Source organism: Hyaloscypha bicolor, assembly GCF_002865645.1.
Source record: "Hyaloscypha bicolor E unplaced genomic scaffold K444scaffold_116, whole genome shotgun sequence".
Lineage (NCBI taxonomy): Eukaryota > Fungi > Ascomycota > Leotiomycetes > Helotiales > Hyaloscyphaceae > Hyaloscypha > Hyaloscypha bicolor.
The window spans coordinates 467,728-491,963 of record NW_020194618.1 but is presented as its reverse complement, the minus strand read 5'-3'; the positions used below and the strand labels follow the sequence as shown (position 1 = coordinate 491,963).

Sequence of the window (24,236 nt, the reverse complement as noted above, 5' to 3'; positions counted from 1 at the left end):
TAGTATCTAAAATCTAGAAGTAATCTCAAATATATTCTTTTCTAGAAGGCTAGTAACTTTAACTTAACGGGAGTTCTTATATAAGTTATTGTTTTATAGAAATATTATAATATCCGGGTTCTTATAAGAGTATCTTCTATTATATTTTAGTAGAATAGCAGGAATGGCAGAAGGAATTATACCTGTATTACCTTTAGCCTTACTATAGAGTTCGGAAACAGGATCAGGTTTGGGGCTATTAGTAATAACCTTAATATTCCCTATATAAAAGGGCTTTATAGAAGTTGAGTAAAAGGTAATATTACTATATAGTAAAGCTAGTATATAGTTCTCTCTATTAATAGCTACTAGCTTATATGGCCCATTCTAACTGCCAAATTAACTAGTATTTCCTTTATATTATATAAGAATATCCGAATTCAAGGGAAGTTTATAAATATTAATAGTACTAGGGCTATTTCGGGTATTTAGAGTATTTGCAATCTAATATCTAGTTTAAAGCTTCTGAATTTCTACTATTACTTTCTTGAGTACTACTAATTACTATAATATAATTAGTAATAGAGTATTATATTTGGTTATTTGGGATAAAGTACTATAAACCAAGAGAATTAGGATAATACTATTAGGTCTAGTAGAATTATTAATAGCCTTAAAAGCTATTTAGAATATAGTATTCTTATTAATTTTATTAATTTCGGCTATAATAATAAGGTAAATATATTAAATCGGGCTATAGTAGTATTCTATAATTCTAATAGAACTATAAGCTTCTATAAGAACGATTTTAACCTTAATTCCTATAGTATTTATAAGCTAAGCGAATTCCTTACTAATAAACTACTTTCCGGTATTTACTATAATCTAATTAGAAGGGCCTAAATAGATATTAATCTAATACTATTTTAAGGCATCCTAAGTATATAATATACTAATATTTTAAAGCTATTAGCCGGCTTAATATCGAGTGCCTTTATTAATAATATAGAATATAGGCTTACCGGAAATATAGAAAATATTAATAATAATAAAATAATTAAAGCTAATATTATTTTTTAGGTTAAACTTGAATTATTCCGGTAATTGTCCGAATTTCTAGTATTACTTATAGTACTTTATAAGATATTTAAGGGCTTCTATATTAATATTATAGCCTATTTGTTCTAGTATATTTCGGAGCTTACTAATAGATAAATAACTAAAACAGTAATATAGATATTATAATTCGACCTCTATAAAAAGCAGGGGTTATAAGTAAAGAATTCGGAAATAAAGCTTTATAAAATAGTATTCTAAAGTAAGAAAGAATATTTAAAACATTATACTATAGGTATAAAGTATCTAGTAAAAGTAATGAAATAATTAGTAAGATTATTAAAATAGATTTCTAGCTTGTCTATATTAGCTAAACTAAATAGAAATAGAGTTTTTATAGATATAATATAGAATTATACTTACCTAATTAGTATTCTTACTATTACAGATCTAATAGAGAATATAGATCTAATACTAAACTAGATATTAATTTATTCTTTAGTAGTTTTATTAAGTTTAATACTATTATTAGTCTACTATAAAGCTTGGAATTAGTTAGAACTAGTAGTTGAGAATCTAGAGGCTCCGGTATTAATTATAACTTTATAAAAGTAATAAGTATTATATCTTAATATACTATTAATTATAAATATCTAGGTATTATCTATCTATTTAGTAGGCTCCAAAATGTGGTTTTCGCCTATTATCTAATATATAAGGGAAAGGGAAGTAAGGTTATTTATAAGGGTATTAGTTATAGAAATAATAGAAGTAAGGGCTATAGAAGTAGCTAGAAAGCTCTTAATAGAAATAAAGTAGGAATTAGAATAATATTTCTTTCCTTTATTCATTTCTGCTAATAAGGCTTTAAAAGCATTACCTACTAGTTTATTTTTACTATTCTCGTTATTCTCTTCTTTTTTGAATTCGGTAATTACTATATATAAGTATTACTAAAGCATTTATTAAAGTTATAGGTATTTCGGGATCTAAATTAGTAAATATTTCTATTCTTAAATCGAGCCTTTTTAGCCTCTTATTTCTCCGGTATATACTTCTATAAGCGGTATTCGGGTCTCTTATATATAAAATACAACTTCGGAATATAATTATTATAATTACAGAACTTGAAGTAGTTATTATAGTTTCCGAAGTTATAGCTAGGTCTATATTAATAATTTCCGGACAAATAGTAGTTTAAAGGGTTTTAAGAATAGTATTATTAATTAGTAAAGTAGGTTTTAATAATAATTTATTACTTCTTCTTATAGATAGTAATAGATAATTAGAGCTTATTAATAAACTAGCCGAGATTATTAGAAGAATCAGAGACTATATATTAGTATATTAGTAAGCCTTAATAAGAGATAATAATCTTATTATATAGAAATTCAGTACTTTATAAGACAGGAATAAGGCTATACTATAATTTATATAGGTTATTAATTAGTATTTAGACAAGCTCAAATATTATCTTTTTAGGATTCTTTATTATTATAGTTACTAAAATAATAGTATTCTATTTATTTAAATTTTAATAATAGAAACCGGGGCCTTTAAAGAAACTATAGATATTTATATAGGCCTCTTTATATATATGGCTTAAGAGCTAGTTATTATAGAAGTAGTCTTATACTAGGCCCTTTAATATAGTAGGAAAAGCTCTTACTAGTATCTTTTCTAGAAGCTCTATATATTAGTAGATATTAAGGAAGATAGTAAGTTTATAATTAAAACTATTATTAGTTCTATTATATTTCTATATTTCGGAATATATTTTTACTACTTTCCCAATAAGCTTCCTAGTAGAAATAGTAGGTACTAATTAATAATAGTTCGAATTCGGTAGTAATACTAGTAGTAATAAAAGTAAAAGTAATAGATAGCCTTAATTTAGAAGAGGTAAATAGATAGCTTGATTTCTCGACTGAGATTATCTAATTCCCTTATATCTAGTTTTATCTAGAATAAGATAAACTAATATAATAGGTTCCTAAAGAAGATCTATTCTAATTAGATTATTATTAATAATATTAGCTTTATTTCATATACTTTTTATCTTTTCTTAGGTAAGATTAATAAAGAATTATATAATAATAAGGTTTCTATAGTTCTATTTAATATAGATATTATTATATTAAAGTTAGGCTTAAAGATTTTATATAAGTATATAATTAATTAGATTATATATTATAGTATTAAAGTTTTTGAAGTTATTCTAGAATAGATTCTATAGATTATTATTACTCTTCCTATATAAGGTATACTAATATATCTTAATAATTATATATTCCTAAAGTTTAGCCTTTATTATAGTTACCGGATTAATACTATTCTTCTATTTCTTAATTAGCTTCTTTCTCTTATTAGTATCTATACTAAATCGAGTTCAGGTTCTCTCTAGTATATATATATGGTTTATAGTAGAAAGGGTTTAAAAGTAAGATAGTTTATAGTAAGTTTATAGAAAGGGTTTAGTAATAAAGATATCTAGATACCTGGTTTAGATGCCTGGTTTAGATACTAGATACTTAGTTTAGATGCCTAATTAAGATACTAGATACCTGGTTTAGATATCTAATTAAGATACCAGATACCTGGTTATTAAGATACTAGATATCTAGTAGTTAAGATACTAGATATCTGGTAATTAAGATACCAGATACCTGGTTCAGATACGAGATATCTAGTAAGGTATTAAAGTAAATATTTCGCCTTTAAATATTTCGTCTATAATAAGAAATTTAGGAAATGAAATATTATAATTCCGGGAGGGTCTAAAGCTCAAAGGACTCGATTTAATAGTAAAATCGAAGTAGTAATTAAAAAGCTTTAAGGGTATATATAAAGTATATATTCCGGAAAGAGGGTCCTATAGATACGGGTATTATATAAGTAGAAAAGATAGTTTCCAAGAAGGTAGTCTTAGGGCTAAAAGAAGTTGGTTTTAAAAAATAATAAAAGTTAAATAGATAAATAGTCAAATGGCTAACTGCTTACTAATTAGTAAAAGCTAGGTATTTTTTCTATAAGCTACTAAATACTTTTATAAAGTTAATAAATAGTTTCCTTTTTTAATATAAAATAGACTAGATTTGTCTTAGGCTACCGAATACTTTTAGAACTAATCTAAAATCTTCTCTAATCTATATATATAAACTAATTAGTATTGGTTTACTAGTAATATATAGTACTATTATATAGGTATAAAAATACTAATTATATTAGTTAGTAAAGTTATTATTATTTAGAAGTAAGAATTATAGTATTATAATATTAATATATAATTCCTAAATTTACTAAGCCTAAAGGGGTCTAGTCTATAGGTCGAGTTACTAATAGGATGCGAGTTTATATAACTATATCTCGTATCTTATATCCTATTACCTATATCTTATTACTTATATCCCATATCCCGTATCCCGTAATTATATATATAATTTCTAAAGAAATAGCTATACTAATATTAACTAATTAAATTAATATTCTAGCTTTTATATATAGTTTCGAATATTTCCTATTATTAGCTTTTATATATTCTAAAGTCTTACTAAGGTATTAGCTTTATAAATAGTTTTAAATAAAGTCTATTTTTAGTTTTATTATTTTAAGCTTTGTTTTTTTATATTTAAGTTCAGGTATTTCCTATTTCTAGTTTTATATATATATAATCTCTAGTTAATTAAAAAAAAATTCTAATATTATAGGCCAGGCCTTTATATTAAGAAAACTAGTAATTCGATTAATTAAATAGAATTCTTTAAAAATTAAAAAATTAAAAAATTAAAAAGAAATAAAACTATATTCTCTAAAGTATTCGAGTTCCTTAAATAATATATAATTATTTTATTAATTTAAGGAGGCGCGTTATATAATAAAGGCTCTAGCCTTTATTATATAACTTAGTAAAAGTCTTTAGCCAAATATATAAATCGGGTTTTAACTTATTATAGCTTTCTTTTATTTTAATATAAGTTAATTAATATAGAAATAACTATAATATATTATATTTATATTTATTAAAAACTAATTAAATAAGTATTATTTAAATTCTTTATAAAATCAAGAAATAAATAAGCTTTAAATTATATTATAAATATAAAATCTAGAGCCTAAAAGATATAATTAAACTATTTCTATTTTAATAATTTAAAGCTAAAAAAAAGAAAAGAATCTTAAAAAAGCCTCGAATCTAAATAATTATAAATTATATATAGGCTTATATACTAGCTAAGCGAAGTCATAACACGTGACCGAAGTCGCGACACGTGATCTCGACTTATACTTCCCGACTTTAACTTTATATATCTAGTTAGTTTTAGTTTAATTCTTATTAGTACTATATACTATAATAATTATAATATTTATTCGATTTTAAAAGAGATTTTTAAGCTTTTATTAATAATAATAATTAATAAAATAATAAAGAAACTAATTTAATAATTATAAAAGCTTACTAAAAAACTTAAATATAAAGGGTTTTTTTAAATAATAAATAAGTAAATAAAATATATAATAAATAATATATAATTTAAGCTTTTAATTCTTTAATTTTAATATATAAACTAATTAATAATTCTTTTTTTATATCTTAAAAATACTTTTTATATTCTTTATTATTATATTTAAATAATAATAAAGCTATATTTCTTTATTTAATAAAATATAATTTATATTAATAGCTATATATAAATATTACTTATTAAATAAAAATATAATTATTTCCTTTAATTAGACTATTTATATATATAATTATAAGACTCGAAATACGAAATATAGATAATAAGATATAAATAAAAGAATATAAAATATAAGATATAGTTATATAACCTCGCATTCTATAAATAATTTAACTAATAGTTAGTTTTTATTAGATTTAATAGATTTAAGAATTATATATTAATATTATAATATTATAATTCTTATTTCTAAATATTAATTATTTTACTAACTTTATATATTAAATATTTTATATATATTATATATTATACTATATATTATTAATAAATTAATACTAATTAGTTTATATATATAAATTAAAAAAAGATTTAGCTAATTAGAAAAGTATTTAATAGCTTAAATAGAAAATACTAGATTTTACTAATTAATAAGTAATTAGCTATTTAACTATTTATTTATTTATTTAACTTCTATTATTTTTCAAAACTAATTTATTTTAGTTATAAAACTACTTTCTTGAAAAAAAAAAATTTATTTATATAATACCTGAATTTAAAAAATCCTCTTTCTGAAATATATACTCTTATATATATTTAAAGCTTTTTAATTACAACTTCGATTTTATTATTAAATTAAACCCTTTAAGTTTTAGACCTTTCCGGAATTATACTATTTTATTTCCTAAATTTCTTATTATAAATAAAATATTTAAAAGCAAAATATTTATTTGGGATTTTAATATTAATACTTTTATTATTGAATTCTTTTATAAATCTATTATAAACTATTTTACTTTTAAATACTTTTTATTATAAATTATATATATATATATATATATACTAGAAAGAAACTAAATTTAATTTAGTATAAAAAAATTAAAAAAAGAAGCTAATTAAGAAATAAAAGAATAGAATTAATACTATTAATATTATAAAAATAAATCTTTAGAAATATCTGAATATTAAGCTATATTAATATATCTTATATAGAACTTTTAATAAAGATTTATAGAATTTATTTAAGAATAACTTTAAGAACTTTAATAATATAATCTTTAGTTAATATAATTATACTAAATTATAAAACCTTCGAAAATACCTTTAATATAATAATATTTATATTAAATAAAATTATATATATCTTATTATAATATAATTTTTACTTAATATTATATAAATAAAAATAATATATATTTAATATAAAAGCTAATATTATTAAAAATAGCCTAATTAGAATAAATCTTTTAAAGAAATCTATTATATTAGTTTATCTTACTTTAGAAAGAACTAAATAAAAGAGAATTAAGTACTTTTAATTAATTAGTTAATTAAATTAAGGCATTTATTTACTATTCTTTAAATTAAAGCTATTTACTATTTTTACTTTTATTATTATTACTAGAATTATAGAGCCCGAAAATCTCTTAATTAATATTTATTATTATTATTAGAAAGCTTATTAGAAAAGTAGTAAAGATATATTTTAAAATATAAAAGTATTATAAAACTAATAATAGTTTTAATTATATACTTCTTATTTTTCTCGATATTTATTAATATATAAAGCTTTTATAAAAGATACTAGTAAGAGCCTTTTCTACTATATTAAAGAAACTAGTATAAGATTACTTTTATAATAACTAGCTCTTTTAATATATATATAAAAGGCTTATATTAATATTTATAGCTTTTTTAAAGGCCCCGATTTCTAATATTGAAATTTAAATAAATGAAATACTATTATTTTAGTAATTATAATAGTAAAATATCCTAAAAAACAATATTTGAGCTTGTTTTAATACTAATTAACTACTTATATTAACTATAATATAACCTTATTTCTGCCTTATAAAATATTAAATTTCTATATAATAAAATTATAATTTTTTATTAAGGCTTATTAATATATTAATATATAGTTTCGAATTTTTCTAATAAACTTGGCTAGCTTATTAATAAGCTCTAATTATTAATTATTACTTATAAAAAAAAGTAATAAATTAATACCAAAAATTACTTTATTAATTAATAATATAATTCTTAAAATTCTTTTAAGTTATTACTTATTCGGAAATTATTAATATAAATCCAGTTATAATTTCGGAATTTATAATAATTATATTTCTAAATTATATTTTATATATAAAAAATCCGAATACTGCTTTTAGAAATATATATTAGAGAAATAAAAAGCTAAAAAAGCTCGATTTAAGAATAAAAACATTTATTAATTTAAATCCCGAAACTTTTGCAATTTTAATAAATGCTTTAATAGTATTTATATATAATATATTACCGGAGTTAAAAAAGAAAAGAATAATAAGAATAATAAAAACAAATTAGTAAATAATACTTATAAGGCTTTATTAGTAAAAACGGATAAAAGAGAGAAATATTATTTAGATTTTTATTTTATTTTAATTATGAGTTTTTTTAGTTACTTTTACTATTTTTATTACTTTTATAACTAATATTCTTATAAATAATTTTACTTTTTTTCCTTTTATATATTAGATAATAGGCGAAAATTATATTTAAAATTTATTAAATAAATAGAAGATATCTAAATATTTATAATTAATAATATATTAAAATATAATACTTATTACTTTTATAAAGTTATAATTAATACCGGAGCCTTTAAATATTTAATTACTAATTCTAACTAATTTCAAGCTTTATAATAAACTCATAATAATATTAAATTAATATCTTTTATTAGATCTATAATAATAAGAATATTAATTAAGCAAATATAATTTCATATTATACTTATAAAAAATTTGTTTTTATTTAACTTAATTCATATAAATAAGCTAGGAATTTATTTTAATAATTTTATTAATTATCTTATTACTTTTATTAGATATTATATACCTATAATATAATATTTTAAATGCTTTTCTTGCTTTAAAATACTATATTATAAAGCTTTATTTTTGAATTCTTTATTTATAATCCTTATTTTCTTATAAAGATTAAATTATAATATTTATATTATTATTTTAATTATTTATTTATTAGTAAACTTTGAAATATACTAAAATAAGCAAGTTATAATATTAATATAAAGGCCTTTAAAAACTTTATAAAATATTATAAGTAATATCAGAAATATAACTAATTATTTAAATAATTTAAATTTAATTTAAAAAATAATATTAGCTTTAATTACTTTATTATTATTAATATTTTCTATATTTCTAGTAAGCTTATACTTTATATTATTAATAAAGGTACTTAATATTAAGCCGGCTAATAGCTTTAAAATATTAGTATATTATATATTTGAAATACTTTAAAGTAATATTAAATTAATACTTATTTAGGCTCTTCTAATTAGATTATAGTAAATATTAGAAAGCAGTTTACTAATAAAAAGTTCGTTTAGCTTATAAATACTATAGAAATCAAGATTAAAATCGTTCTTATAATAGCTTATAAGTTTATTCGAATTATAAAACGCTATTATAATCTAATTTAATATATTTATTTTACTATTATAGCCGAAATTAATAGAATTAATAAGAATATTATATTTTAAATAGCTTTTAAGGCTATTAATAACTTTATAAAATCTAATAGTATTATTTTAATTCTTTTAATTTATAGTATTCTATTTCGAATAATTAAATATAATACCTTATTACTAATTATATTATAATAATTAGTAATACTTAAAAAAGTAATAATAGAAATTCAGAAACTTCGAACTAAATATTAAATTATAAATACCTTAAATATCCAAAATAGTTCTAGTATTACTAATATTTATAAACTTCTTTTAAATTCGAATATTTTTATATAATATAAAAGAAATACTAATTAATCTAGTAATTGAAATAGATTATATAAGCTTGTAATAATAAACGGGAAGTCTTATATACTAGCTTAATTATATAGTAATATTATGCTTTATTTAATTTCTATAAAGCCCTTTTATATAAAAGATATTAAAATTAGTACTAATAGCCCTAAATCTAAATATAATTTCAAACTTTATAATAAAGCTAAAGTATAATAAGTATATATAATAGTATATAAATAGGTATTAAATATTATAGATCTAGTTTCCTATTTTAGATAAAGCTTATAATTAGAATTATACGAATTATATAAAATCGTGTTTCCTAATTAAGTAAAGGGCTTTATATACTTAGCTAAATATTAGGGAATATATAAGAAATATTTCTAGCTTTAGAAAGAAGTATTAATTGGTTTTTTATTAGAATTAATTCTTGAAATTAGTTTTATTTACAAATATTACTTTATAGCTTATTTACCTTAATTATTTATATATTACTTTATTATTATATACCTTATATAAAAGTAATATAAATATAATTCGTTTTATTATTTCTGCTATTTTACTAAAGTATAATAAAGAATAGCTTTATAAGAATTCTAATATTATAGTATTTCTATAAGATAGTAAGCTATATAAGAACTTTTACTAAATTAAAATTATTAGCTTTTTAGAAAAGAATATATTTGAGATTATTTCTAGATTTTAGATACTAAAGGAAATATATATCTTTAATTTCCGATTTATTAATAAAATTAAAAATAAGGATATAAAAAGAAAGCTTAAGAAATTAAAACTAGTTATCTAAGCTTATAATAATAATAAGAAATATATAATATTAATATAATTACTAATTATTTAATAAATTAGCCAGAGAATTATTTTTAATATTACTATTATAATAAATAAATACTATAGAATTATATTTATATAATATTTTATAAGCTTATATTTAATTAATAACTTTATTTAATTATAATTTTTATATTAATTCATTTTATGAGTTTACTAAAAAACTAAATCTAAAGAATAGTTTTATTTTAAAAGTTATAAAATTACTATATAATATATTAGAAGCTAGAAACTACTAGTTTAAACTCTATTATTTCTATTATATTAATAAGCTTTTTATAAAATAATTAATTTATAATTCTTGATTTCTTTATAATAAGTAATTCTTTGAAATTATTAGCCTTTAAATTAATAATATTCTATTTATTAAAACTAATAATTTTATAAAAATAAAGTAATTAAAGCTCTAAAAAACTAAGTTTTTAGCTAAAAAGTATAAATACCTTACTTTGAATTATAATTTCAAGTTTAATAAAGGTTTTATTTATATAAATATTACTAGAATTATCTTTATATAAAAATACTAATATAAAAACCTTTAAATTTTTTCTATAAAAAACACTACTATTATAAATAATAAAGGCAATATTTATTAAAATCTCTTTATTAAGAATTAATATATTACCTAATATATTAGAAAAATATATATTATATTAGTTTATTAACTAAAAGCTTTATATAATTTATTAATTATTACTTAAGCTATTAAATTCTCGGAAATTAATATAAAGGTATTTAATAAGTATATTTAATAATAAAATTGAAAATACTACTAGAGAACTAAGATTTATAAAGCTAATAAAGGAATTCTTATATTTAATTATTTTTATAAATACTTTATTTATAAATAATAGAGATCTTTCTTTTTAAATTAAATATATTCTAGTTTTAGTAAATAAAACTAAATATACTAATATTATTTACTAGTTCTTTATTAAATATAAGAGAGTTATTAAAAGTATTCTAGTTTTAGAACTTTATAATATAGCTTATAGCTTTAATATAAGCGCTTTAATTAAATCTATAATTAATAAAATAATTGAAATAGAATTATTACTAGTTATTTATATAAATTCGAAGTTATTATATAAATGCCTTATTAAATTAGATACTATTCGAGAGAAATACTTAATAATTAATATAATATATTTTTATTAGATATATAAATAATAAGAGATTATAGAAATTAAATAAATATCGGTTTACTAGTAATATATAGTACTATTATATAGGCGTGGAAATACTAGTTATATTAGTTAGTAAAGTTATTATTATTTAGAAGTAGAGATTATAGTATTATAGTATTAATATATAATTTCTAAATCTGCTAAGCCTAAAGAAATCTAGTTTACTAGTCGAGTTACTAATAAAATATAAGGTTATATAACTATATTCTATATCTCATATTCTATTACCTATATTCTATTACTTATATCCCGTATTCTATATCCCGTAACTATATATATAACTTCTAAAGAAATAGCTATACTAATACTAAAAACTCTCTAAAAAATACGAAAAATAATATCTCTTTCTAATTATATACAAATTCCCTAATCCGGCCTAGTATTAGATTTCCCAAATACTTTATATATCCATATTACTTCTAAGGTTTTTGGTTATATACTAAAGGCCGCAGCCTTTTATATATAACTTTCCTTTCTATAATATCCTCTTATCTTATATATCTATTTCCTACTCTATTTATACTTAACTTATTTCTCTATATCTAATTATATAGTATTCGTATTAATTAGATACTTAAGGATATTTGTTAGCTTTAATTTTATTATAGAATTAGCAGAATTTAATTCTTCCTTAATCTATTTAACTTCTATAATCTCTTATTATTTATATATCTAGCAGAAATATATTATATTAGTTATTAGATACTTTTCTCGAGTAGTTTCTAATTTAATAAAACATTTATATAATAACTTCAAATCTATATAGACTACTAGTAGTAGTTCTATTTCTAGTATTCTATTAATTATAAATTTAACTAAAACGCTTATATTAAAGCTATAAACCATACTATAAAGTTCCGAAACTAGAATACTTCTAGTAACTCTCTTATATTTAGTAAAGAACTAGTAGATAATATTAGTATATCTAGTTCTATTTACTAGAACTAGAATATATCTAATTTGGGAAAAGAGATCTCTATTATTTATAAATAAAGCGTCCGTAAAAATAATTAAATATAAAGACTCCTTTACTAGCTTTATAAATCTCAGTTTTCTAGTAATATTCTCAATTTACTATTAAATATATTTATTAAGTACCTTTATATTAGTTTCCGAGAATTTAATAGCCTGAACCGCAATTAATAGGTTATATAAAGCTTTTAGTTAATAGAGTAATACAATATATATTCCTTTAGTATATTAGGTAATATATTAGTTCTTAATAGAAAGATCTTAATAAATAGTATTCTTATTACTTATAATAGTAGTATTCTTTATAAAAATAGTTTAAAGGTTTTTATACTAGTATTCCTATATAAAAGTAATTCCAGTAGTATCTATATAAATAATACCTCTATTAAACTTAAGATTATAGTTAGAAATAAGGCATTTATATTTCTTAGCCAAAAACTTAGCTTTATAAAGCTTTAGTTACTTTGCTTTTACAAAATCATTAGTTCTAATAAATAGGGTATTATTAGTTTAAAGGCTAATAATTCCGAAGAATTATAAATTAACTATTCTATAGAAAGCTCATTAATATAGTAGAAATAATAAGTCTTAAACTAGTAGTTCCCAGCTTCTAATATATTATATAGTAGTTTTATAATCTTTAGAACCGAATTCTTATTTAGATTTAGCTCTCTAGTAAGTTTATAAAGTAAATTAATATAAAAATTATAGTTAAGCAAAGTTATTAATTAGATATAAGCTTATAAGATATTATATAAATATAGTTCTATAATATCTATTATTATAGTAATAATACTAAGAATAATTCTCTGGCTAATATATTAAATAATAGATAATTATATTAATACTATATATTTCTTACTATTATTATAAGCCTAGATAACTAGTCTCGACTTCTTAAACTCTTTCTTTATACTCTTATTCTTAATCTTATTAATAAACCGGAAGTTAAAAATATATACTTCCTTTAGTATCTGAAATCTAGAAGTAACCTTAAATATATTCTTTTCTAAAAGGCTAGTAATTTTAACTTAACGGGAGTTCTTATATAGGTTATTATCCTATAAAAATACCGTAATATCCGGGTTCTTATAAGAATATTCTCTATTATACTTTAGTAAAATAGCAGAAATAGCAGAAGGAATTATACCTATATTACTTTTAGCCTTATTATATAGTTCGGGAATAGGTTCAGGTTCGGAATTATTAGTAATAACCTCAATATCTCTTATATAAAAGGGCTTTATAGAAATTGAATAGAAAGTAGTATTACTATATAGTAAAGCTAGTATATAGTTCTCTCCGTTAATGGCTACTAGCTTATATAGCCTATCTTAACTACTAGATTAACCGGTATTTCCTTTATATTATATAAAAATATCCGAATTTAAGGAAGGTTTATAGATATTAGTAGTACTAGAACTATTTCGGGTATTTAGGGTATTTATAATCTGGTATCTAGCTTAAAGCTTCTGAATTTCTACTATTACTTTCTTAAATACTACTAATTACTATAATATAGTTAGTAATAAGATATTATATTTAGTTATTTAAAATAAAATACTATAAACTAGAAGGGTTAGAATAATACTATTGGGTCTAGCAGAATTATTAATGGCCTTAAAAGCTATTTAGAGTATAGTATTCTTATTAATTCTATTAATTTTGGCTATAATAATAAGATAAATATATTAAATCGGGCTATAATAGTATTCTATAATTCCGACGGAATTATAAGCTTCTATAGAAACGATTTTAACTTTGGTTCCTATAGTATTTATAAGCTAAGTAAACTTCTTATTAGTAAACTACTTTCCTGTATTTATTATAATCTAATTAAAAGAGCCTAAATAGGTATTAATCTAATATTATTTTAGGGTATCCCAAATATATAATATACTAATATTTTAAAGCTATTAGCCGGCTTAATATTAAGTACCTTTATTAATAATATAAAATATAAGCTTACCGGAAATATAGAAAATATTAATAATAATAGAATAGTTAAAGCTAATATTATCTCTTAAATTAAACTTGAATTATTCCGGTAATTATTCGAATTTCTAGTATTATTTATAATACTTTATAAGGTATTTAAGGGCTTCTATATTAATATTATAGCCTGTTTATTCTAGTATATTTCGGAGCTTACTAATAAATAAATAACCAAAATAGTAGTATAGATATTATAATTTGACTTCTATAAGAAAGCAGGAGTTATAAATAAAGAATTCGGAAATAAAGCTTTATAAAGTAGTATTTCAAAGCAAAAAAGAGTATTTAAAATATTATATTATAAATATAAAGTATTTATTAGAAGTAATGAAATAATTAGTAAGATTATTAAAATAAATTCCTAGCTTATTTATATTAGCTAAACTAAATAGAAATAGAGTTTTTATAGATATAATATAGAATTATACTTACCTAATTAGTATTCTTACTATTACAGATCTAATAGAAAATATAGATCCGATACTAAACTAGATATTAACTTGACCTTTAGTAGTTTTATTAAGTTTAAGACTATTATTAGTCTATTATAAAGCTTGGAATTAGTTAGAACTAGTAATTAAGAATCTAGAAGCTCCGGTATTAATTATAACTTTATAAAAGCAATAAGTATTATATCTTAATATATTATTAATTATAAATATCTGAGTATTCTCTATTTATTTAATAGGCTCTAGGATATAGTTTTCGCCTATTATCTAATATATAAGGAAAAGGAAAGTGAGGTTATTTAAAAGGGTATTAGTTATAGAAATAGCAGAAGCAAAAGCTATAAAAGTAGCTAAGAAGCTCTTAATAGAAATAAAATAGGAATTAAAGTAATATTTCTTTCCTTTATTTATTTCTACTAGTAAGGCTTTAAAAGCATTATTTACTAGTTTATTTTTATTATTCTTATTATTCTTTTCTCTTTTAAATTCGGTAATATACTATATATAAGTATTACTAAAGCATTTATTAAAGTTACGGGTATTTCGGGATCTAAATTAGTAAATGTTTTTACTTTTAAATTAAGCCTTCTTAGCCTTTTATTCTTCTAGTATATACTTTTATAAGTAGTATTTGGGTTTCTTATATATAAAATATAACTTTAGGATATAATTATTATAATTATAGAACTTAAAGTAGTTATTATAAATTCCGAAGTTATAGCTAGATCTATATTAATAATTTCCGAATAGGTAATAGTTTAGAGGGTTTTAAGAATAGTATTATTAATTAGTAAAGAAGATCTCGATATTAATCTATTATTTCTTCTTATAAGTAATAATAGATAATTAGAGCTTATTAATAAGTTAGCCGAGATTAGAAAAAGAATTCGAGACTATATATTAGTATACTAGTATACTTTAATAAGAAGTAATAATCTTATTATATAGGAATTTGATATTTTATAGGACAGATACTAGTTTATATTATAATTTATATAGGTTATTAATTAGTAACTAGATAAGCTTAAATATTATCTTTTTAGAATATTAAGCTATTATAATTACTATTATAATAATATTTCACTTATCTAAATTTCGATATTAGAAACCAGGGCCTTTAAAAAAGCTATAAATATTTATATAGGCTTCTTTATATATATATTAAGAGAGCTAGTTATTATAAAAGTAATTTTATATTAGTTTTTTTAATATAATAGGAAAAGCTCTTATTAATACCTCTTATAAAAGCTTTATATATTAGTAAATATTAAGGAAAATAGTAAGTTTTTAGTTAAAACTACTATTAGTTCTATTATATTTCTATATTTTAGTATATATCTTTATTACTTCTCTAATTAGTTTTATAATAAGAGGGCTAGCTAAAGAGCTATTTAAAAATAATAGAAATAATAAAAGTAATAGAAATTTGTTATTACTAGCTCTCTATAATCTAGTACTAGTAAGAATAATTATAGGTAATAAAGAAATATAAGTAATAATTAGTTTAGTTTATTAATTTCTTATAATACTATTATTAAGAGATATATATAATAAGGTAATAGGACCTATATTAAGATCTAATCTAGTAGTAATAATATTAGCTATAGTCTAAATATATTATTCTTCTTCCTAAATAGTATTAACTAAGAACTATATAATAGTAAGTTTCTTATTATTTTATTTAATATAAATATTACTATATTATAAAGTAGCTTATAATTTATATAATATATATTAATTTAGATAATTAAGTATTTCGAGAGTAAAATTACTAAAATTCTTCTTAAATAATTCCTAGAGATTATTATTAGTTGACTTCTTTATCTTATACTAGAATAGTCTAGTATTAAGGTAATTTAGAACTTTCTTATTACTATAAGTAATTAGATTAATACTGCCTTTCTACTTCTTTACCTATATATATCTATCCTATAGTTCTGCTATACTAAACTTCTAGAGCCAAGCCCTTCTTAATATATATATAATTCGTAGTAAGAGAGATTTAAAGATAAGGTAGTTTATAGTAAGTTTATAAAAAGAGTTCGGTAGTAAAGATATCTAGATACCTGGTTTAGATACCAGATGCCTAGTTCAGATACCTGGTTAAGATACGAGATGCCTGGTTCAGATGCCTGGTTAAGATACCAGATGCCTAGTTATTAAGATACCAGATATCTAGTTCAGATACCAGATGCCAGATGCCTGGTTAAGATACCAGATACCTGGTTTAGATACCAGATACTAGATACCTGGTTGAGATACCAGATATCCCAGATATCTAGGAGTATTAAGGGTATTAAAGTAAATATTTTGCCCTTAAATATTTCGTTCATAACGAGAAATTTAGGAAGTGAAATATTATAATTCCAGGAGAATCTAAAGCTTAAAGGACTCAATTTAATAATAAAATCGAAGTAGTAATTAAAGAGCTTTAAGGATATATATAGGATATATATTCCGGAAAGAGAGTCCTATAGATACAGGTATTATATAAGTAGAAAAGATAGTTTCTAAGAAGATAGTCTTGGGGCTAAAAGAAGTTGGTTTTAAAGAATAGTAAATAATTAAATAAATAGATAGTTAAATAGCTAACTACTTATTAATTAGTAAGAACTAGAGTCTTTTCTCTTAGGCTACCGGATATTTTATAGAGTTAATAAGTAATTTCTCCCTTTAATAGAGTAGTTCTTAGTTCTTAGTAAGAGCTAGCTATTTTCTCTTTTAGGCTACCGGATGCTTTATAGAATTAATAGGTAATTCCCTTCTTTAATATAGACTAGTTTAATTTTGCTATAGGCTACCGGATACTTCTTTAGTATAACTATTCTATCTCTAATCTATAAGTACTAACTAATTAGTATTGGTTTATTAGTAATATATAGTACTATTATATAAATATAAAAATACTAGTTATATTAGTTAGTAAAGTTATTATTATTTAGAAGTAGGGATTATAATATTATAATATTAATATATAATCCCTAAATCTACTAAGCCTAAAGGGGTCTAGTTTACTAGTCGAATTACTAATAAGATATAAAGTTATATAACTATATCTCGTATTCCATATTCTATTACCTATATTCTATTACTTATATCCCGTATCCCGTATCTCGTAACTATATATATAATTCCTAAAGAAATAGCTATACTAATAATAAATTAAGAGAAAATTGAATTCTATTAACTTTATAATAAAATTAAAGCTATTAAATACTTTTAAATATCTAATTAATATAAATATAAAATAATTAAATATAAATAAACTAAATATAAATATATTAAATATAAATAAATTAAATATAAATAAATTAAATATAAATAAATTAAAAAATAAATTAAAAAATAAATTAAAAAATAAATTAAAAAATAAATTAAAAAATAAATTAAAAAATAAATTAAAAAATAAATTAAAAAATAAATATATAAAATAGAAATATAAAATAAAAGAATATATATAAATATATAAAGTATTTAAGAAGTCTAGTACTAGGCCGGATTAGGAAATTAGTATATAATTAAAAGAAAATACTATTTTTTTGTGTTTTTAGAAAGATTCTAGTATTAATATAGCTATTTTTTAGAAGTTATATATATAATTATAGAACTCGAAATATAAGATATAAGTAATAAAATATAAGTAATAAAATATAAATAATAAAATATAAAATACGAGATATAGTTATATAACTTTATATTTTATAAATAACTCAATTAATAGCTAGTTCTTATTAGGCTTAGTAAAGTTAGGAATTATATATTAATATTATAATATTATAATTCTTACTTCTAAATATTAACTATTTTACTAATTTTATATATTTAGTATTTTATATATATTATATATTTAGTATTTTATATATATTATATATTATATTATATATTACTAATAAACTAATATAAACTATATTTTATTAAATAAAGAAATAAGTACTTATTATAATTTAGCTAATAAATAAAAGCCATATTTATATATAATTTAATATTTATTATATTAAAAGACACGCAATAAAATAATTAATAAATATAATAAGATTTATAAAATTAATATTTTTATAATTAATAATAATATTATATTAAAGCTTTTTTTATAAAACTCGACTTTCTATTAATAATTAAAAAGCATTTAAGCGAGTTTTTAATATATTTTTAAAAGTACTAATATAAGATTTAAATAAATTAAAAGATAATTAATAAACTTTTATTTATAAAAGAATTATAAAGAATTATTTTATTATTTATATAAAATATAAAAGTTACTAAGCTTAAAATTAAAATAGCTTTTAATTTAATTATTAAGAAAACTTTTATAAATAATAAAGCAATTATTTCTTATAAATATAAAGAATTATATAATTTTTAAATATTATAATTATATTAAAATAAGTAAAAGCACTCAATTTATTATTATTTAAAACTAAACTATAATTATAAATATTTAATTAGCTTAGCTTTAAGAACTAAAATTAAAATAATTAAGAATATTAAGAATAAGAGAATAAAGAAAACGAAAAAGATAAAAATAAATATTATAATATAGAACTTATAAATATATCTTTAATTAATAACTAAACTAGGCTTTTTGCGAATAAACTAGTCTAATTACAAGTCTTATTATAATAGCATACGTAATTCGTGAATAGGCTAGTCTATTTATAAATAGATGGTATTTCGTGAATAGACTAGTTGATTCACGAATAGACTAGTTCATACGTGAATCTAGTCTATTCACGACTAGACTAGTTCATTTGTGAATGAGAGATATTCGTGGTTGGGCTGGAACAGATGTTATCAACCGCCACTGTCGTCTCGCTAGTAGGCCTCCAACGCTTCACTTTATTTACGAGTCTCCCTCCCGAAATCCGCTTCATCATATAGCGACTAAGTCTTTCATCTCGCGTCGTCGAGATCCTCGCGCCTGACATCTGTACTGGCTTTTATTCACAAGCTGCACTTCCAGCTGCGCTGCACGTATGTCGACAGTTGTCGCCTTAAGTAAGATTACAAGGATCTCGTCGCGTCGAGTTTTCAGTTAATCGTGCTGACGCTGTACTTCTGCCTAGAGCGATGCTTGATCCATAGTGAGGAGAACAAAAAGAAGAACACAAAATTGTGTGTATCATAGTAACAATATAGGCACGCTTGCAAGCACCTACACTCAAACGTATTATGTCGTGAAAAATGATTGGAAGCTTTCGTGCGCCTGGGACTTGACCTGGGACCTGGAAACCTGAGATCATATCATGGATGAGCTTAGAATAAAGTCATATATAGCATGAGATGGCCTAAACAAAGGTATGAGAATCCCTATATTCGACGATTCTAAGCCAAGGAAGGAAGGAAGCCTAAGAAGAAGCGTTGAAGCTATTCCCGGATTCTGCCGTGCGCCACCGGCTAAGCCTAGCGGCAGCATCACCCGATCGAAGTGAAATGCACCAGAGTAAAGCGTAACATTCTCTTCAACTAGCAGTTAATCAATCACTTCATAGCTACTGAATCGGTTCCCAAGGCTAGCTTCCATACACAAGCTCCAAGTGCAACTATACCAAGCCCTAAGCGCATATTGCTGATGTCATTTTTTTTTGCTCTGGCTCTCTCTCTGCGTAAATTCTGGATTTGACATCTAGCAAAAATCATTTTCCTGAGTGTATCCACCTCCCACCCTCGATCGTTCATCCAAGATACATCCACCGATACCAAGGTCTGGTCCGAGTCGACAGAAATAGGCGAGATTTGTAAGGGAACCTTCGCACGATCTTCTTCCCGGGCAATAACACCTGAGTGAAAGCTGAGAGCTCCGAGAAAGTGAGGCTCAACTCTGGATACCGCTAGTCTGCTGTGGTTCCCGAGAGTTTCTGTTGACCGCCATCTCATCAACTTATAGATCGAATTTGACCCCACTACAGTTATTGATACTCTGCAGTCTTGGTTTCCTTCACTATAACAGTCCAGCAGTACTTCTAGCAAGACCAAGTCTCCCGAAGAGATCAACTTGTAAATTGGTTGGGTAATATCCAATCCAGTGTTGGTCAGAGAATAAGGAGTGTTTGATACCTCCCTTTTGAAAGCAACAATATTTGATGAAAATCGGAAGCAATCGGGTGATGGTGCAAGGATACTGCATTTTTGGTCAAATATCGTACGTCCACCTTGGATGAAGGGCGATGGCCCATACTGGACCCACGCAAATATGGACTGATCTGTGGAGCTCTTGATGATTTCTTCTTGCAGCCGCTTGAAGGCTCTGGAGCCGTCTCCATCGTATATGAGTGGTAGACTAACGCCGAAAAGTCCAAGGAGCGAATATGTTCTGTCTTCAGGTCTAGTAGTTCGCCGCTTCGCCGCCCAACTCATTTTTTGTGCGCAGCTGAATTTCTTCAAGCCCCGTTTGCCTTGAAGGAGAGCTTTGCTGATTCCAGTGATCTTGGAGATTGCTCCGGCAAGATCTTGTTTGGTCCCAAAGTAACGCCATTTCGAATCATAGAATTTGACCTCTGCTGGAGCTATAAGCTCTTGTAAGGTCCAGCCTCGGCTGAACCACTGACTTTTTGCAAGGTCGGATTCAAACTGTCGATGACCTAGTTCTGGTTCTAGCAAGAAATCGGACAGATAGGCAATGCAGGTGGAAGAGTTCTTGTACCAATTGAACATTGAATTGATGGCTTCTGCGAGTTCGGTGAAGTCCCTTTTATCAATGCAGCACGTGTCAACCCAAGCGTAGTCGTATCCTTGTGATCTAACTTCGTCGCAGAAGTCACAGATTTTTGCGTAGCCTTTCTTCTTGCGAGCCGAAGGAGAGCGTAATTCCTCGAACGAAACTTCTTCTTCTACCTTCTCCCACTTGTGCGAGAGGATGGCATATTCTCGTGCTCTATCTCCAAACTGCTTCTCAAACTCCAAAGTTGCAGTATTGAGAAGTCTCATAGTGTACTATGTGAAAGGATTGATGCTGGCTTTTTATGCGAAACGATTGACGATGCCGGTAGCATACGCCTTGTTGCTGATGATTCACAAGCGAGGTAGCTCCGAATGGCAATTCGAAAGAAGTTGCGTGATTGATTGGATGCCCTTGTGTTTCGTCCTTGGCTTAAAAGTGTCCAAGATTAAGCTGAGAACGAAACGACACGCGCCTGCTAGACTCAAGTGTGTTATGTGGAGAGATACCGTAGTAAATGATGGTGTCTCGTGTACGTATTCAGAGGGAATAATAACGCTGGAGGTATACTGTAGAGGAAACTTAACGAAAGGTCGCAAATTGAGAGGGGGAGAGAAGGTTAAGAAGTCAGAGACGGCATCCCATCATCACACATTTAGCACCTCTACGGATTTACTACGGTAGCCTTATTGTTATCGGAGTTACCGACCAGTCATGCGATCGAGTTTCGAAAAGCCTGTGATGCATAGCCCATGTATGCCGTGTTTACTGCCCGATGTTCAGTTTGCCGATATGGTACAGGGCTTCGCCTAATTGATATCTTCCATAGAAATCACTTCTTTACCCTCCTTGCGGAGATGCATGCCCAAAGTTTTGTCAGACCGCCTTCACTTATTGTATGGGCAAAACCAATTGATTGGTGGCAGAACAACGCGGTGTAACAAAATTTTGGGCATGCCTCTCTACTACACGTCCCTACACAGCCACACAGGGCGTATTCTGTATGCATGCATAGCCACACAGGGCGCATTCTGTATGCATGCATAGCCCCACAAGACGATCCCTACACTGCTTTGCGCAGTAAAGTCTCCGCTCGGGTTGGGCTTGATAAGCAAAGTGATAGGCAAAGTGATCTCCCTTAGTCTACAATTTTGCAGGAATTATTCTTTAGATTGATGAGGAGTCCAAGTGGCTATTCCTTCCCTTGGTGAAGAGGCTGCATTCATTTCCCTACATTAACATAATCTTAGAAATTACACTAAACGCTTGGGGTTCAACCCGAACTTCTTAAATAGTGCCTACGCCGGATTTTCAAATAAAATAAAGAGACACATAATTTACAAGTTTCACGGTCGTGATCATCTTAAGGCAGACTATGTAACACCGAATCGGCCTTCTTCGAGATAATTTATGGTTTCGCCTTCTACATAACATTGGCCGATCAATATATAATAATCGTCCTCCCTCCGTATAACAAAAGGCATGTCCAAGCCAAAGAAGACGCAGATGGTGTCTCCAACTGCAGTGTTCTTAGACACTAAACACATATAGGCTTGCTCTAAAAGTAGCTAAATTATGTGGCTTTCAAGGAGAGGAAATCCAGATTTGGCTTGGGCATGATAATTTGTTTGTAGGAATAATTTTGGAAGGTTGGGAGGTCAGCAAAATAGCCGAGCCCACCGAACCTCGTAGTAGCCTCGCTGACTAGAATCGATCACAGCGCGCAGGACCGGAATCATCCACGTCAGACGAGTTTCAAGCTCATCCAACACCTCCGAAACCTTCGCAGGACGAACCGATACCGAATCGAGATCGTGGAAGAAGAGCAGGCGGCTAAGGTATCCCAACGCTACCTGCTACCAGTCGATAAAACTAATGGAGAAGTTCGTGCACACTAGAGACAACTCCTATCAGTCTGAAGTCGGATATGGAGAGTTGGGGTTAAAATATTATTAGCTCTTAAAAGTTCAGGTTTATAACTATATAATAAAAAGCTTAGCAAATATTAAATTTAATATAAATCTTGGCTTTAAATAATTAACTTAAAGTTTTATTAATTAGTAAAAGAAAGTATTAATTCTTTCGAATAATATTATTTAAATAACGGAAATTAATACAAAAGTATAAACCTTTATTAGTCTTCTTTATAAAAAGAACTAGTAAATTAAAGGGAGATTAGCTAGCTTTAATAAAGCCCTTAGCCAAGTTATTTTTCAAGAAATGCTTGATTTCCTAAAGCTTTTAAATAAACTATTACTAAAAAGATTAGTATAATCTAAATCTTATAATTATATAATTTATAAGAAGAATAGATATTAAATTTCTTTTTAAAGAAAATAAAGATATATTTCTTAAGTTTTAAGAGTAATATTTTTAAGGCTACTAAAGCTTTATTTCTTCTAATTATTAATTCCCTAGTTCAGAAATAACTTCTTTTCCCGAACTTTAAGCTTTTTATTAATCTTATAAATAAAGATTTACTTAATAATACTTTTTTTTTAGCTATATAATTAAATATTATAGAAATAAGAATAGCTAGATCTAGTATTTGCTTTTTATTAAGGATCTCTTTTTACTTCTTTAGCTTTTACTTGAATATTATATCTT

The 24,236-nt window shown here is 23.5% G+C and overlaps 2 protein-coding genes across 2 annotated transcripts; both read right to left on the bottom strand.

Moving 5' to 3' along the window:
- Positions 1–20,136: 20,136 nt before the first annotated feature.
- K444DRAFT_565058 (HET-domain-containing protein) lies at positions 20,137–22,247 on the bottom strand. Its single transcript, XM_024877089.1, has one exon. The coding sequence runs from the start codon at positions 21,896–21,898 to the stop codon at positions 20,453–20,455; it is 1,446 nt and encodes a 481-aa protein (XP_024734495.1). The 5' UTR covers positions 21,899–22,247; the 3' UTR covers positions 20,137–20,452.
- A 721-nt stretch (positions 22,248–22,968) lies between these two features.
- On the bottom strand, positions 22,969–23,415 carry K444DRAFT_614992 (uncharacterized protein). Its single transcript, XM_024880629.1, has one exon. It carries the CDS (start codon positions 23,174–23,176, stop codon positions 23,003–23,005), a length of 174 nt encoding a protein of 57 aa, XP_024734494.1. The 5' UTR covers positions 23,177–23,415; the 3' UTR covers positions 22,969–23,002.
- Positions 23,416–24,236: the final 821 nt, after the last annotated feature.

Coding starts and splice junctions, on each gene's coding strand:
- K444DRAFT_614992 (XM_024880629.1), bottom strand. CDS start 23,176: ATGTGTTTAGTGTCTAAGAACACTGCAGTTGGAGACACCATCTGCGTC.
- K444DRAFT_565058 (XM_024877089.1), bottom strand. CDS start 21,898: ATGAGACTTCTCAATACTGCAACTTTGGAGTTTGAGAAGCAGTTTGGA.